This window comes from Aythya marila, assembly GCF_965140915.1.
Source record: "Aythya marila genome assembly, chromosome: 2".
Classification (NCBI taxonomy): Eukaryota; Metazoa; Chordata; class Aves; order Anseriformes; family Anatidae; genus Aythya; species Aythya marila.
In genome coordinates this window covers 138197494-138216405 of record NC_139043.1, presented here as the reverse complement: position 1 = coordinate 138216405, position 18912 = coordinate 138197494, and the positions used below count along the sequence as shown (strand labels likewise).

General features: G+C 38.4%; 1 protein-coding gene across 1 annotated transcript in view; it reads left to right on the top strand.

Annotated features, from left to right (window-relative positions):
• ANGPT1 (angiopoietin 1) overlaps positions 1-18912 on the top strand; it is a 189373-nt gene that overhangs the window by 73211 nt on the left and 97250 nt on the right. Inside the window, exons 2-3 of the mRNA XM_082753146.1 lie at positions 11811-11966; positions 15736-15857. Coding sequence (XP_082609272.1) covers positions 11811-11966; positions 15736-15857 — 278 coding nt within the window. The remainder of the gene's footprint in view (positions 1-11810; positions 11967-15735; positions 15858-18912) is intronic.

Genomic DNA, 18912 nt, shown 5'->3' with positions numbered 1-18912 from the left:
TTGATTAAAAGGTTCTCATTCTGTGTAGTGTGGATAGGACTCAAAAAAAAACAAAAAACAAAAAACAAAAAACAAAAAACAAACACTAATAAATGCTGAGAAGGGGAATCTCATCTGCTTACAAACAACATGGGTGCTCAGCTGCTCTTAGCTCATCAAAGGTGTCACTGAGAGTCGCAAATTGATGGCAGCACACTGCACTCAAGCAGACCACAGCAAACCATGAACCACACTGTGACTGTAGATGTGTTCTGCTTCCAGTTTTCCCTGTGTTTTGACCTAAAGTTAGCTGCACAAAAATAATCATGGCTACAAGGAACAGTGGGCCTGCTCTTCCTGCCTTTTTGGACAAGGCAAAACCTTACCAGAGTAAGCTTTACCTTTCCAGTAATACTGAAACTTTTGGAAACTCTGTCATTAGCAAATGATCTGAGATTGCTTTCATTCTTCCTCACCACTAGATAATTTTTGGTAGAATTATACGCAGAGACGTGAGTACATAGTACACAGATCACGAGTTTTTCCAAGAGCTTTAAGGCTGGTGGGACACAGGGAGTGCATATTTTATGGACCTTTCTATCTTAGTAGTTTCCTGGAACAGTAGGCAAGGTGTCTGATGGTCCTTGCATTCTTGTAGCCCCATATGAACAGAAATTACAGTACTTTCAAGGTGGTTTTAGTGAATCTAAACTTCCCATTCATTTTTTCAAAATCAATAAAGATACAAAATTATGTCTGTAGATTTTTGGCATCATCATGTTACAATGTCTAGGGGTTTCAGCTGACTTTGAGACCATATATCACACACTGATGAAAGACAGAAGAAGGGTAATCTCCAAGGAAGCTACAGCTACGCAGGAAAGATAGACAAATGGAATAAAATGGATTTGTGATTTCTTCATCAGAGAGGATGTATGAGCTGCAGGCCTTCTCATGAATAAAGAGGTTCCCATTCTATGACAGTTATATCAGCCACTACAGAAGTAAAAAACTTGTGCAGACTAGAACGTTATGCAGTTGAGTCTTAATCTCACAACCATTCTTGGAAAAGTGTTTCATACACAGAATACCAACAATATGCTCAGATGTCATAGTGATGAGTGTAAGAAACCAAGCAGAATTAAAAATAAATTAGTAATATAATATTAAAACATTATACTACCTCCTATAACACAAATAAAAACTTATATATAGACTCCAAATGATACTACAGCTTCGCAAGTTCACTGAAAGTTTAGCTATAAGCTGGCAGTGCATTATAGCAACCAGAACCATTTATGCAGTTGGAGACTACATTTTTTAAGAACCTTATATCATGTAGTAAGGAGATACTTTGGTGAAGCTAATTTTGACTGTAAGCCGTATGTCCTTCTACAGGAATGAGACAGAAATTGTCTAAACATTCTGCTACACAAAATTTGTTACAAAATTAGTCATTCTGAAAATTACTCCTAACCAAACGTATCTTCGCCAAAGAAAATTAATTAGTTTCACAGTTTGATAGAAAAATATTTTTTAAGAATTTCTCCCAGAGGTTCATTTATTTGTTTAGGGCAAGAAGGCAGACATTACTTTTTCTACAACTATACCTTCCCCTCTAGTGTGTATTGGGCATAGGTCATGTTTGCAGCCAACTGTATAATCATAAATGAATTTAGTTTATAGAATTAAGTGGCTTGTAAAGTTAGATCAGGAAAGAAAAATATGGTTGACCCTGTATAAGATTTGTAAAGGTTAACATTAAACTGGATAATTCTTTGAACCAGAAATATTATTAATCAGTAGGAAAAAAAAAAAATACTGTTCTAATTTGCTTGCTATAAGTAGCTCCCTTTTAATTTCACATTTAATAATATTTGATATGATTCGCAGTTATGCTGCTTATTGGCCTTATTAAGTTTTAAGATTAAAAAACTGAGAAATCTAATATTCATATATAAGTTACTGAAATTGAAAAAGTGTTTGCTTTTGTAATAACTTAAATTAATCACATTTGAAATGACTAATAAGTTCAATTTATATTGATTTTAGTTTTTTTATTTGAAAGAAGGAAAGCTTTTAGAATTTTATTTTATTTTATTTTTAATAAAACTGAAAAAAAATTGGAAAGATTTCTTGAAGATACCTTAGTACAAAGCTCAGATAGAATTACCAGGCCAGTAAAATCAATACTTGGCCTAAATCAATACACTGTCTTCTATATGCCAGATACTTCATGAGGAAGTGAAACTCAACCTTCTTGCTTCCATAAATTATCCATATATTAAATATTATACTACCAAGTAAGTCTAACCAGTGCAGTCTTCTGGTGCCCTGAAACAAAGAACTTTGTGTTCCCTGTATGTCTTGACTGCTATACCAAGAACTATTTCTATTCATATTAAGTACAGTGCTTAATAAAAATACTTTTGCTTCCAGTTTCCCAGGATTCCAGTGGGATACTATACAATGTAAAGCATTTTTCCACCATCATTACCTATTACTACCTATTACATTTTATGTACTTTCCTGTGTAACAGAACATGGTACTGAGATGCCAAGCCACCACTGGAGCATTCAAGTATCCACATTCAAATATCCACATTCAAGTATGGTTCACACAATATTTTCTCAGATGGGTCTGCAGACTGCATCCCTATTGAGGTGCAGAAAACATGCATTCAGAAAACATCCTCAGTGACTTCTCTGATTTTGTTGATTTGGTCTGCACAGAACAGTCCCTCTAATTTAGATAATTTTATTTTAGTATATTTTTTAATTTGTTGTTTTTAATAAATAATTTTAATCCTCTTTTTTATTGACTTCCTTCTAAAAGTTTTAAGAGATGAGTTTTCCAAACTTCTTCCCATTCCAATTAAGATTTTATTATAGTGTTTGCTTCCATATATTAAGTCTGTAAGCATAGGTCTGAAGTATAATAATAATAATAATAATTAGAAGAATGAAAAATAAGGAAGAACCATAAAATACTACTTAGTCTGCCTATTCTTTACCTAAAGCATTATTTTTAAAGTAAAACTCCAGTGATGGAGTTCCCACGGTTTTCCAGAAAAATTCCAATTAGTATTTTATTACCTACTGTGGTGGTTTTACTCGGGTGGGCGGCCAACCTCCCCCACAACCACTCTCTCACTCCCTCTCCTCAAAGACGAACAGGGAGAAAATAGAATGAAAAGGGCTCAAGGTTTGAGATAAGGACAGGGAGATCACGCAGTAATTATTGTGATGGGCAAAACAGACTCAGCATAAGAAGATAGTAAGATTTATTGTCTATTACTAACAAGCTAGAGAAGCAAGAAACAGAGGATAGAAACCTTCCCCTCCTCCCCTCCCCAACATCCACCCTCTTCCACCTCCTCCCCCCGAGTGGTGCAGGGAACGGGGGAACAGGGGTTATGGTCAGTCTATAACACTTCTTCTCCACTGCTCCTTCTCAGTCACTCTCATCCCCTGTGCTGTGGGGTCCCTCCCACGAGATGCAGTACTTGATGAACTGATCTGGCATAGGCTTTCCACAGGCAGCAGCTCTTCAGGAACTGCTCCAGATATGGGTCCATACCATGGGGTCCATCCCTCAAGAGCAAACTGCTCCAACCTGGATCCCACACAGGCAGCAGCTCCTGCCAGGTCACCTGATCCTGTGTGGTCTCCTCTCCACGGGCTACAGGTCCAGCCCGGAATCTGCTCCGGCAGGGGTCTTCCACAGGCCACAGTCTCCGCCAGTGCAGGTCCACCTGCTCCACCGTGGTGTCCTCCACGGGCTGCAGCGTGGAACCCTGCTCCACCGTGGTACTCCATGGGCTGCAGGGGGACATCCTGCTTCACCATGGTCCTCACCACAGGCTGCAGGGGATTTCTGCCCCAGCACCTGGAGCACCTTTCCCCCTCCTTCTTCACTGACCTTGGCGTCTGCAGGGCTGTTCCTCACTCCTCTCACTCTCCCAGCTGCTGTGTGGTGCAGCATTTTTTTCCCTGACTTAAATATGCTCTCACAGAGGTGCAAAACAACATCACTTATTGGCTCAGCTCTGGTCAGCAGTGGGGCCCTTACTGCCCCCCCCCCCCCCCCCCCCCTTAGTGCAGCCCATGGGGCAGCTTCTAGATTCTTCTCACAGAAGTCACCCCTATGGCCCCCTGCTTCCAAAACCTTGCCACATAAACCCACTACACCTATACTCTTAGAAAAGTTTTCTCCTAACTGCAAAAGATACACTTAACTTACTGCAGCTTCATGGATATGAAAAACAGATGATTCTCTTTCTCTTTGCATCCTTATGTCCTTGTAGTCATTTACTTTCCTATTAGTTTTTTTATTAAGCTAAACATTCCTAATTCTTTCATTCTTCTGGAGTTATAGATGTTTTTCATCTTCCTAAGACTATCCCAAGATAATATATCTCTCTCTTGAAATCCAACATTCAGATCCAGAGAAAAAATTCCTGCCGACAATTCACTGATGCTGGATGCAGGAGAGAGGTTACTTCATGTGTTTTGAAATAATTTTTTACTTTTGTTATGCCTGATTTCTTCTGACAAAAATGTCCAGTCCTGGTCTCCTTTTGTTTCTTCTGAAAGGAAAACATTATGTATGTATACATTTACGTAGCTGAAGGATTATTCTACGTTCATAATAAACTTTTATTTAACTAAAGGTTGCAAGTGAAGGTTGCTGTGAAACCAAGTTCAACCACCATGAGGACAAGTATCAGGATAGAGGAAGTCACCTGGATTACAGGACATATCACTCAGCTGAATGGAACTGTTTGGCCTCTATGTGCCAAGAATGCAGCTGTGGTTTCACTGGTCACATACTAAAAGAAACAAGTAGTGGTTATTTGTAGTGGTGTGCTGCCATACATATGAAGATATATTCACAGTTTATCTATATAAATCTTAAGCAGGCTATAAATTAAACATGCATTATCATACACTAATTTTTCCTGATGGCAGTTTTATTGTAAATCTCTATTAATTATGCTTTATAGCCAGATAGTAAACATGAAATGCCAATGGTTCAGCCTTCACAAAGGCAAAGTATCTTTGAAGTGTTTAGAAGACTAGGATTGGGAAAAATAATGGTATGAACATTTCCCTTCAGAAACACATACTTTCATTTTAGCATGAAGAGGTTTGGAGTATATATATACTCTGCAAGTCATTGTTTCTCTGCTAGAATAGAATTCAGAAAAATAAATCATTGTGATTTAGGGTTAAAATAAAAAAATATCTAAGTAATAAATCAAAATTATGAGTCACAATGTTACAGAAAGTAAGAAATTAAGAAACGCAAGTACAAAATATTGAATAAATATGCAAATAAACTACTGTCATTAAGGAATGTTTTAAAAATGAAAACTTTTTTTTTTTTTCTGCCTTAAGGCTAGAAGTTTGAGTATATTGTATTTAAAAAAAAAATGATTAAACATACTTTCTACAGCCAATTCTCCTCTTAAATATTTGTTCAGCTAATTTTGAGTTGCTGGGTTACCCCTTGGGCTTCTTTTAGAATTGAAAGCCATGTATATTATATTAAAGTATAATTGATAAGCTATGATTTCTTTGTGAAAGCTTCATATACCAGATACTACAACAGTCTCTTCTGTGAGTCCAGTTTGCATATCAGCCATCTGAAGTTTTCACTTTGGCTTACCAATGGTTCATTTGCTCTGTGGGCCCTCTCCAGAATTAAATGGGGGACCTGGTCATCCAGGGTGTGGAGAAGGCTGAAGTAGTCCATGACTTTTTTGCCTCAGTCTTCACCAGCAAGCACTTTAGCCACATAGCCTGGGCTCCAGAAGGCAAAAGCAGGGACTAGGAGAATGAAGAAACTCCCACTGTAGGAGAAGGTTAAGTCTGAGACCAGCTAAGGAACCCAAAGGTGCACAGGTCCATGGGACCTGATGAGATACATCTGTGGGTTCTGAGGGAACTTGTGGATGAAGTTCCAAAACCCCTGTCCAATATATGTGAGAAGTGGTGGCAGTCTAGTGAAGTTTCCACTGACTGGAAGAGGGGAAACATCACACCCATATTTAAAAAGGAAAAACAGGAAGACCCGGGGAACTACAGGCTAGTCAGTCTCACCTCTGTGCCTGGAGGGATCATGGAGCAGATGCTCCTGGAAACTATGCTAAGGTACATGGAAAATGAATGACTGGTGAAAGCCAACATAGCTTCACTAAGGGCAAATCATGCCTGACAAATCTGGTGGCCCTCTACAAAAGGTTACGACTTTGGTGGCTAGGTACAGAGCAACTGATGTTATCTACCTGTACTTGTGCAAAGCATTTAACACTATCCAGCATGACATCCTTGTCTCCAACTGGAGAGACATGGATTTGATGCATAGACCATTTAGTGGTTAAGGAATGGGCTGGATGGCTGCATTTCAAAGAGTTGTGGTTAACAGCTCAATGTCCAAATGGAGATCAGTAATGAGTAGTGTTCCTCAGGGGTTGGTATTGGGATGGGTGCTGTTTAACACCTTGTCAGCAACGTGAAGAATGGATCAAGTGCACCCTCAGCAAGATTGTGGATGACAACAAGCTGAACAGCATGGCTGACATGCTGGAAGGAAGGAATGCCATCCAGCAGGAGCTTGACATGTTTGAGAGATGGGCCAATGAGAATAACATGTGGTTCAACAAAGCCGAGTGCAAAGTCCTGTACGGGGGCCAGGGCAATCCCAAATATGAATACAGGCTGGGCGATTTGTTGATTGAAAGCAGCCGTGATGAGAAGGACCTGGGGGTGTTGGTTCAGAAGAAACAACATGACTTGGCAATATGCGCTTGCAGCCCAGAAAGCCAACTCTATCCTGGGCTGCTTCAAAGGCAGCGTGGCCAGCTGGCTGAGGGAGGTAATTCTTCCTCTCTACTTTGCTCTCATGAGACTCCACTTAGAGCACTGATTTCAGTTCTGGGGCCCTCAGCAGAAGAAGGAAGTGGACCTGTTGGAGTGAGTCCAGAGGTGAACCACGAGGATGATCAGAGGGCTGGAGCACCTCTCCTACAAAGACAGGCAGAGGGAATTGGGGTTATTCATCCTGGAGAAGAGAAGGCTCTGAGAAGTCTTTACAGCAGCCTTCCATTGCCTAAAGGGAAAGGTGGGGAAGGGACTCCAGAAAAGGTGGAGACTACAGAAAAGGTGAGGAGGGACTCTTTGTCAGGGAGTGTAGTGAAAGGACAAGGGGGGATAGATTTAAACTAAAAGAGGGTAGATATAGTTTAGATATAAGGAAGAAATTCTTTGTTCTGAGGGTGGTGAGGCACTGGCACAGGTTGCCCAGTAACGAGCTGTATATGCCCCATCCCTGGAAGTGCTCAAGGCCAGGTTGGGTGGGGCTTTGAGCAACTTGGCCTAGTGGGAGGTGTGTTGGCCCATGGAAGGGGTGTTGGAACTAGAAGATCTTTAAGGTCCTTTCCAACCCAAACCATTTCATGATTAATATGCTCCAACTTTTGCCTAACCCTGAAGAGGTGAGGCAGTGGGACCAAATGGTCATTGTAGGTCCCTTCCAACTGAATTATCCTATGGTAAATAGGTGTCCTGTGGTCAAGCCACAACAATAGGATTATTTTTCTCAGCGATAAACTTCTTCCTACCCCTTTGGCTGCTGCAAAATTCAAAGAAATTCTATGGTATTCCATATATTTGATTTTTTTCCAGCTTATTCCCACTAAGGCTGTTTGTGTATTTATAAAATACAATTATCGATATTACTGCAAATGCTGGTTTTAAACCTGACTCCCTGAGGCACTTTGTTGGTATGAGGTATGATCCCCCCTCAGACAGACAAACTGAGAAAGAAGAAATGAGCTTTCATTGTTTGCTAGTACAGTATTACTGTACATCTTCTGGTATGGAAAGCAAGACAACAAAACATCTTATAAAAAGTCACTGGTCTCTTGTCTTTCTACTATTACAAATGCTGTGCTATATATGATTAATAGTCAGAGAGGGAAAGCAGTCTATTGTTACTTTAACTTGCATTCTCGTGCAAATGCATTGTATGAAAGCCTAATGTCATCTGGATATCATAGCAGACCTTATGATACAATTACATGGGACCAACAGTATTTGATCAAAGTAAAAGAAAAACCTCTTGTTTTATTTATAAGCCATCTGCCACAAACCATTATCATTTACTTAGGCACTAACTTACAGTTTCCATTTTAATAGTTCTGTTAGTGTTTGGGTGGTTTCTATGAAGATTATTCAATAAACATTGTCCAGAAAAAGCTAGATACTTTTAATGCATAATCCTCTGGAATGTTTATTAAACAATAACACTGAACCTTCTGACAGTTTTATTTCTGAGAATGTTATAACGTTATTATGCATCCCACCAGTAATTCTTCATTACTGAAAACTCCTGTACAATGTTATGAGTCTTACTGAAAGCAGATGCAGCCGAATTAATAACAGGGACATCAATGCACAATAGAAAGCCATACAGTGGGAAGGGTGAGATGGGGGGTAAAGAATGCAGAAAAAGCATTCTGTTTCACTTTTGCAAAAAGTAACTGAAATAAGTATGAGTAGTATAAGGATTAGAAAATCCAAATGTACAAAGATTAATCTGAAAAGATATATTTACTATTTAATGCAGAATATCTGGACAAACTGATTTAACTTAATTATTAGGATGAATAGATTTTCAAGAAGACTTAAAACCCTAAGCAATTTTAGATTTACTCCTGTGAATGGCTTTCTGTGTGTGACTTACTTTCTGTGAAGCCAGCATTCAAGGATCTTTTAATCACCTGTTAAATGGATGATATCCTTGTTAACTAATCACAAAGAAAGCTCAGTCTAAGGTTCAGTAAACTCAATACAAAGCCTCTGAATGAGGCAAGGCTCAGATAAAACTGTGTGCTTTGCTATAATGAACCTAGTAAATGCTGGTTTCCTGCAATAAAAATAATAGGTGGAATCTTTGCATCTTTGGGAATTTTGCCATTGATTTTAGCAAGGCCAGTATTGCAATGAATAAAACTACCAAGCAAACTAAAAGAATTGGTCAAAGAAAGGAAAGGGAATTAATGTAACAGAACCTCTACATTATTTTAGTCTTCCTTCCACTCTCCCCTGACTGACTGAACAGCTCCTGGTACTCCTAAGATGTGCTCACAGAAACTATTGTGGCAGTTTACTGAACACCAAATATTTACAAAAGCATTTAATGAGTAATTCTGTAACAGGAAAATCAGTTTTGTTGTTATAATGAGACAGTTTCAGATTAAACCACAGGGTGTTTTAGGGGTGAGTAACCAAGGGCAATTGCCCAAGACTGGAAACCATGGGGAATGTGCTAGACTACAATATGCCTCAATCTCTGCCTGTGTAGAGATTTTTGCCTGTGCTAGGCAAAACTTGCTGCAGCTCCACATAGATGCAGTGATATACTTCAAATGTAAATCTTTCTGCATTTTTGGCAAAGTAACAAGCAAAGTATTTAGTTAGAATTATAAATATGTTTTGTCTTTTTACATTTAAATCCATTTACCCATTTCTTTTTACTGATGTGTGAAATTTTCTGATTTCTGATGTTTAATAACTATAGCCACTATATTTTTGCACGGGTTTTCCCAGACATCCATATCACACATGCATCACACGGCCCACATACAGTAAGTGAGGCAGTTTCAGAAAGCTACAGACTAACAAATTATGCACTGCACAGCCACAACACTTATGTGCTATGGTCCTATGTGAAAAAAAAAAAAAAAAAAAAAAAAAAAAAAAAAAAAAGACAACAGATATAAGGAAATTTATGATGTGTTGGTATTTCATCATGGGCGGAACTTGAAGGCCATATGTTTTATCAGGAGCTGAATGCTGTGAGAGAAATCTGAACTTCTTGTTCAGGTGTTCCAGTATCTGAATCAGAGTGTGGAGAAGAGCAACCATCCAGTTTTCTGGGGTTCTTCCACGGGGATTATTTGCAACCAAGCAATAATGTAGAAATAAAGTTACTGGTTATAAAAACACCAAGAAACAAAGAAAATACACTATCTGAGAAAATACAATATCTGATGTAAAAGAGAGATATAGGCAGAATATTTCTGAAGATAAAAGATATATGATAGATTTGTAATATCTCCCTTGAACTAGCTGAATTTCTGTAACATCTCAGTAATAAATTACAACAAAGCAGTGAACTTACACTGGCAGTGGAAAAATGGAGACATCCACTGCAGACTTTGTTTTTCAGAACCTAGAGTTTTCTTTGGCTGTTAACTCTCATTTAAATACTTATCAGGATATTCAACAAGAACTTGTCCCCACCAATTAAAACACTCTGCAGGTTTCTAGCCCAGAGTGGTCACCTGAGAATTCAAGCAAACATTTTTGTGGTCTGATACTGTAGGACTTCTACTTTGTTTTTCACCATCATGTGTGTTAAGCACTTCATTAAGTGCTTCTCCAAAAATGGGCCTAAAAAGAAAAAAAGAAAAAACAATACACACAAAGAAACAAACAAAACCAAAAAATAATTTAGTCATTCAGAAAATATCTTACAGTATAGCAGTGCTCTTTTTCTGTAAAAATGTTTTTAAAACTAATAAGAGGTACACAGTAATGATCAAATTTGTAAGAAATCTCTCGTAATCTCAGCTGATGTGGCTCATCAGAACATCTACAGTAGTTACCCTATCTAGTAGTTATCTATAAGCACAGGAATGCTTATAGATAAGATGAAAGTAGCCCTTCCTATTAATCACACACTGTATATCTGACTCCTGCTTTCTTCAGTCTTTAAATCAACTCCATCTGGTTCTTACTATTTAGCCATGCAGCTTACCTTTCATAACAAAACATGCTTACTGCTGCAGAAGCAAGTCCAATGTGATTAAAATTATTAGGTAAAAAGCGGTTGCTTAAGTCTGGAATCAGCTAACAATAAAAACACATGATCAGCCACAAAATGAAACATAGGACCAAATCTTCATTGGGTGTAAATTGGATGAACTTTGCTGATTTCAGTGGAATGTATTGCAGCCAATGTCCCAAGCCACTTTTCTCTGTGTTAATACTTTTTGAGCACATCAAGCAAGATTTCGTTGTTCATAACAACGCTTATATGTGTAAGAAACAATCTCATCATAACGTAGACTAGTCATGGATTTATAATCTTTTATGGCAGAGCCAGGGCCTAACTATCTAGAAGGAAATTACTCTGCCTATGTTAACTAAAGCAAACATAAGCAAAAATTGTCCCTTCCTTGGGGGTGCTTAGTTTTTTTAGAGATTCCTAATTCAGATTCTTTTCAACTGAATGTAAAAGTAAGCCAAACAGTATTTAGACAATACAAGCAAAGGAACAAAGTAGCTTTCTATGTCTTTTGCTCAACAACTTCCTTCTCTTATTCCCATGACACTGTCTTTATTTCTTTACAATTTTGAGGACATAGCTACACTAAGCTGCTTTCCCTGTGGAACAGTATGTGAGAATCTAACCCAGTAACAAATCATGTTGCTGAATGACTGTGAGGAAAGGTAGGTAAGATCTCTTCTAGTAAGGAAATACAGAAATACTTGTTACGATTTTGACATACATGGAGGCAGGCAGGATCTGGTACAGCTCAAGCCAGCAGGCTGTGATACTTGGGAAAACATGAGGACTCAGAGACTGGAAGGGGCTACCCAAATAGTCAGGTCCATGTCCTGGTCACAGGGTCAGCAGAACTCCCCCTGAAAATGTTGAAATTTTTGCCTTTGGCAAGAATGCCAGCTATGCATCTTTATGTCACCAGAAGGCCTGAACAGGTAAAATTACCACAGCTACAACCCTTTCTCTTTTACAGCTTGAGAACTACATTGTGGAAAACATGAAATCGGAGATGGTGCAGCTGCAGCAGAATGCTGTGCAGAACCACACTGCCACTATGCTCGAGATAGGGACCAGCCTCCTCAGCCAGACAGCAGAGCAGACAAGAAAACTCACGGATGTTGAAACCCAGGTATGTTCCCGAAGAAGTTTCCTAAAAGCTGTTAATTGCAGAGAACTTTCACCATCCTTCTTCTTTTCTAATAAATCACCAAACAAAACTTTTCAACACAGGGCTCCAAGAAACATACACACTCTCTGTTTATTGGTACAAACAGCAGTGATGACTGACACTTTTTATGTGTCTGTCTTTGATTTCATTTGGTTGGCATATTTAGCTTTGTGTGTGTAAGGCAGGCTGGACAGGCCAGGAAACTAAATCATTTGACTTAAATAACTATTTCAGTTACCAACTGTGAATGATACAAGTGTCAAGTTAAATAATGAGCTTCAGGCTAAAATAGAGCCTTTCTTCTTCATTATTATTTGCCTCTATTATTATTATGAAGTTTCTTTACTTTCTACAAGATGTTTCCAGCTGAAATGTAATGTAAATTAGTAGCTTTTATACTGTGGAGAGGGACAAGTTCTTTATAAAGCACTCTATACTTATTATTACTCTGAAATTGTATAATATTGCATGAATTTAAAGAGCTATCTTCATATGATTCCTAGCACCAAAATCACTTATTTGGTTCAAATGACAAGCATATCACTGCTATATTGCAGAGTACAATTTCATATTGGGCTTATTGCAATGATATGTACAGCTTTTTGACTACTACTATCAGTTTAAAATGCATACTTTTTTTCCCAGTTTTTGCCGAGTTCCTCTTGATCTTCCTAAAATGTGGTGTGATTAATGCATTGCATATATTTGGTTTGTTTCAGTAGCATGTGTACTTCTTGAGAGATAATAATGTTTTTACTCACGTTTACAATATCATTACCATGTTATTATGTAACTGCATTACAGCACACTGAAAAACTTCAGCAATTATGAAAGACAGATGCTTTAATTATCTCTAGCTAGGAATGATAGGTACAAGCTGTTGCTACACTGCCTTATGCAAGTTCCTTTTTTTTCCTTTATCTTGGTTAGTAGACCAACTAAAGTAACATGTTAAGCTTTAATTACCACAAATTTGAAAAGACGGCCTATTAACTTATGAGAATGTTAGGGAAAGTATTTAAACAGAGTATCTAAATCAATACAATAAATGCATCTAAATTCAACAGGAAAAGAAGAAAAAAAAAAAAAGTGAGGTGAGTGAGGTGTAGGAACTTTTGTTTATATTCCCAAAGACCTACATTGTTATACATGTTGAGTACTCATTTGCTGTTCCCTCATCCAAGTAGGTAACTTGCATTGTCAATGTCTCACTTTCCCATTGAGGAATAACTTCATGGTAGAGGCACTGCTAGCAACTTCCGCCTTCTTATGTGTGTATCTATACTCTATATATAATATATACTTGTAACTGAAGAATTTAAAGGATGCTTAAGTTACCAGTGGATATCCACCTTGGGCAGTCCTGGCTCTGACTTCCAACTCCATGACAGCATCTCCTACCTTGACTCTCTCATCAGCATGAGAAAGTCCTAGTAGTCCCTGGCTCTACTAGCAATCAGAAAAGAGTGGTAAAGGTGGCTCCAGAAGGTGAATTGCTCCTTTTGGCAATGATGGAAGTAGACAGTTGCATGGCTGTGGTGGGTTATGATGTTGACTGGTTGCCAAGGGACCACTAAGCCACTCCTCTCCCTCAGCAGGACAGGGGAAGAAAGTAAGAGTGGACTGCTCTAGCACAGGTTCCCCACAGTCATCAGTTCCTGCCAGACCTCCTGCCCCAACATGGGCTCCTCTCTATGGGCTGCAGTTCTCACTGGGAGTCTGCTGCTGCGTTGGCTGTCCATTGGCTGCAGCTTCCTGCAGCTTTCACCTGTTGTGGCATGGGCTCCTTCAGAGGCTACAGCATGGATAACTGCTCCAGCATAGTCCTACATGGGCTGCAGAGGAACAACCTGTGTTATCATTATACTCTCCATGGACTGCAAGAGAATCTCTGCTCCAGTGCCTGTAGCACCTACTCCCCTTCCTTCTTTACTGAACTTGGTGTCTTCAGGGTTAGTTCTTTCACTCCACTTTCCCAGCTACTCTTGTACAACATTTTTAACCTTTCATAAATATGTTATTAGAGAGTCATAACCAGCATCACTCATTCACTCATTGGCTCAGTTCTGGCTAGTGGTGGGCCCCTTTTGGAATAACATGGAACTAGCTATTTTCAACATGGAGCAGCTAGCTCCTGGACTCTTCACAGAAGCCAACCCTGCAGCCCCTGTGCTGTTACATAAACACAGTATGTTGGCAGAGATGTGAAGGTCTGCAGGATATAAGATTGAGAAAGACAGGCCATGATTTCTTGCCTGTAATATGTAGTACTTGCAGCACTTGTAGTACTTGTAATACTTGTAGTATTACTGCCTGTAATATGCAATACTCATACCAGAAAAAGGAGACTGATGGACTCGAGATACAGAGCCTACTGCTCCTTAAATCTCACTGACCCCTCCCAAATCCTTATCTATCCAAAATCCCACTGTTTCCCCTTAGACTTTCTTTTACACATGAAACTGCACTGAAATCTTGTAGGCTGCTCCACAGATGTGTACTCTTAGGAAATCTATAGGTGCCTTCCTGTCACCTTTAACCCTTGCCAACCTTTGTAGTAAACCATCAATTCCTGCTAGGTCCCTCTGAAACTGTGGTGATGCCTCCTGGCACTTCCAAATATATCCATCTCAAACAAAAGAGCTGCATACTGATCAATTCCAATTTTTTCAATCACTGTATTTTATAAAAAGGACAATTCTAGTTGCTCTGTGAGCATCAAGAGTTTCAGACAAAATTAAGACACTATGTAGATTGAGAACCCTTTTTTTTTTTTTTCTCTTCATGTTCTGTAATGTAAATTCCTATTAGGCATGCATGAGAAAATCTTACTATATACTATATAATCCTATGATGAGACTGATACTTGGCCTTTCCAGAAAGGTCTGATAGGTTCCATTAAAGAGGAATCATGTAATCACTTCTGGAACTGAACATCAGCTGCTGTTAGTACACATACCTATGAAAACTATTTATACATACTTGTCCAGACTTTATATAATGAAAGATGATATACCAACAAAATCAACCATCATTAATTAATGATTTTTTATTTTTTATTTTTTTTTTCACTTCTCAACTACTTAGATAGCATCTATTCCTTTTCATTTGGTTGAAAATCTTCTTTTGGATTGAGGTACCTACTAAAACATGCGCTATTAATACAGACCAACCCTAAGGTGAAAGACAATTGCATAAAGCAATGTTTAAGATCACAGCCTTCATTTTCTTAAAAATGTGTGTAAGAGGGCAAGTAGTGATAACATAAGCAGACACCAGACTTCTGCCAACACTACACAAGAGAGATCTCAGGGGAAAGTTAAAGTAGGAACTCCATCTATAAAACAGCAGATTCAACACTTTGGCTTGAATCCAAGTGCTCTTACAGTCTTCTGGTTTAAGCATACTTTATAGGAATGCATGTTTGAAGCATGCCTCTTGTTCTTCCCAGTGAAATGAAGCTTATTTGGCAGTCACCTTTCCTTCTTCTGCTAGCCTAGTATTTTTCTATAGCAAACAGGGTGCCAGACTATCAGCTGTTGCATATCAGTGTAGCTTGATTGAGTTAATTTGCACCAGTTGAGCTGCTGATGTTAAAAAAGGATTTAGAAATCAAGGTCATTTCTGACAAATCATCAAATCAGAGTGAAATGACTACATTAATGTTTATGTTGCTATAGAAACACAACCAAGACAATATAAACATTAATGTTTCTAATTTATCCCTAAGGTGCTAAATCAAACATCCAGACTTGAAATTCAGCTACTAGAAAATTCACTGTCAACATACAAGCTAGAAAAACAGCTGCTACAACAGACGCATGAAATTCTGAAAATTCATGAGAAGAACAGGTAAGAATGAGTAGCTGATCTCTTAAATTCTTTCTCTTTTCATCATAAAGTGGTCTGTGCATATTTTGTTTCAAGCAACCAATGGAATAGAAGAAGCAAATGTGGTAAGTACAGGTAATGTTTATGCAATGGTTAAAAGAGCTAGGGTGTGAACTTACACTAGCTTCTTATGACAAACGCAAGTTGACTTTTGCTGCTTTTTTGTTTGCACTGTAAGTTCATATCTCAATTTGTTTCATGACAACGCAATCATATGACTGTAGCTTCTGCTACTCAAAAACATAAGGTTAACTTGTATGCATGTTTTTAAGCAGACTAGAATAAATTTTGAGATCACCACCTAATTCGAAAACCCATGCAAAACTGAAAATCTTCAGAATCTAAATTTAATGAACACAAAGATCCAAGAGGAATCTCTCTCTTTAGAATAACATTTCATTCTGTATCACATACTTGGAGCCATACTATATTTAAAAAATAAGTGAACAATAAACACGTTGGATTTATGCTGAAATTGAAAAGAGAGGAAAAAAAAAAATACAGTACACCAACTCTTCAGCAGCACATAACTTACCAAGCTGTGAAGTTTCCCTTTCTGTGTTAAAGTATTTTCATGAATCCCTCAAAGACCCTGGATTCATTTGTGAGGCTATCTTCATACATTGACAGAGGCTTAGTTTAGCTCCTAAACTGGGGTGCATAGCAGCTGATGCACTGACAGCACACCCAAACCACCCAAACAAGTAGTGCCACAAGGAACTGAGTGGCTGAACCAGTATAAAGCCCAAGTTTGGGCATCTCTCCGTTAATGCCTGAAATCCTTGCAATTGCAGCCTGGTATCTCAGAACAGGGTGTGCACAGGGAGATGGTTTGTCAGAATTTCTCTGATGTTCCTTCCTCGTGATGCTTTTCCCTGGCTCCCACAGGGGTCCTTCCCTTGGACTGCTGTCCTTCAGGATGAGATTGCTCAAGTGTGGTGTCCCATGGACTGCAGGGGGACAACCCCCTCCACCACTCTCTGCAGGCTGCAGGGGAACTTCTGCTCTGGCACCTGGAGCACCTCTTCCCCTCCTTCTTCACTGACCATGCTTTTTGCAAGGTTGTTTGTTCCACATTTTCTCCTCACTGCCATATGGTAGTTTTGCCCTTTCTAATATGTTGTTACAGAGGAACCACCAGCATCACTGCTGGGCTCATCTGTGCCCTGCTGTGGAAATGGCTGCCGCTGGCTGTATTTGGCATACATGTAGGATAGCCCCAGCCTCAAGGGCAGTCCTGGCCTCTTCCTACATAGGCTCCATCAGACTTCTACCCTCAAGCCCCATGTCCAAATCTTGGACACAGACACCCAATACAGTGGCATAAAGCCATCTGCTTTCATGGCTGCCTGTCTAGAAACCTGCTGACATTATTGCTGTCTCTGTAACATCCATGTTTAAGCAGGGAGGCTCTCTTCTCGAAAGAGTAACTGTGGTGTAAGTCTGACCAGAACTAAGGTTCCCATTTCCTGTGTATGCTATAATTGACACTGAAATAGAGCAAATGACTTTATATGTGAGGTAGATACTGAAGCAGCCTATACATGCACAGGGTGTAGTGGATTTGTTAAATTGAGATCAGATGGTTTGCCAAAAATGCTGTTGCTGAACGTGAATCAGCAAGAACTGAGGTGGAATGACTTTGCCCTGGGTTATATGTGAAGCAGACTAACAGTACCATGAAGCTGCTGAGGGGAAAAAAAAAAAAAAAAAAAAAAGCAACCACATAGTAATGACAAATAGAATATGTCATTATAAAGAAATGTGTTTAGCTGAAAAGCTGGGAAAATAATATACAGTTAGTGCTACTGGTTATGAAAACTGGCAGTTTACAGCTTATAAAACAGGGGTAAGATTAAATAATTCCCCTAAATGTTTGTGGGTGGTTTGTTTGTTTGTTTGTTTCTCTTTTTCTTTATTTTTATTTCAATTTTGAATTGACCCGAAGATTTGTTTTTAAGTAAATGACTGTATTTTTAGATGTTGTAATCTATTTAGCATCAAAATTTTATTGACTCATCAAGAGACTGAGTCATTTATGTGAAGGTTTGTGTACTTAATCTGAAATTATTTATTTTAGCAATGTGTCAGGGTGTAAAGCCATGTCAGTAAACAACTAAGTTTGACTTACATTGACCTTTGACTTGACTGACATTATGATGAAATGATCTGTGTCATGATAGTATGGTCTAGCTTGGTATTTAGGAGGAAAAGGAGAGGGGGTATGTTAAAGAGCAACATCCAGTTGTTTCTCTTATAAGTATAGGTATATGTGTTTCATTATAATGAAGGAAGAAACTAGCAAAGACCTTCCAGGTTTCATTGCTATCTGTGCCTTTGGGACTGATAAAATTAGGGAGAGGACATTGTCATGATTAAAGCAGCTGATGATTCATATTTTAATGTATCATTATCTAGTCCTAACAAAAAACTGTGTAATCTTGGTCTTGTAAGGATCCTGTAATCAACTATGCATATGTCAATTTCACTGTGGGACAAATCTTTAAGATCACAGGAGATAATAGGTTAATGAATATGCCAATGATTTTAGCTTGCTTAAATTTAAAAATTGTTTAAAGTTTGCCTGATAGTGGTGTTCAGTAGTTGTCTGCAGTTTAAATATATAACATCGATATACAAAATTTTATATATATATATATATATATATAACAATCCCTCTGTATAACATCATTTTCAAATTAATAAATTAGAGAACTCCTTTTATCCATGTTGCCTATATGGACTATAAACGTTTTGCAAAGAGCCTTTCTTTTCAGTAGGTGGGAATGAGTGCAGGAACTGTTATAATCCAAAAAGTAATCAAAACAGATTGTGTACTTTGGGCAGATCATTTCTATTTCTGTGCTAAAATTCCCTCCACATAAAATAAAGATCCTAATCACTTTCAAAGAACTGGAGTTTGGATGAAAGAAATGTAAGATATTATAATAACTGCTTGTTGATATACTACAGTAATTTGTATATTATCCTGAAATAAAATGAGCACTGCTTATCA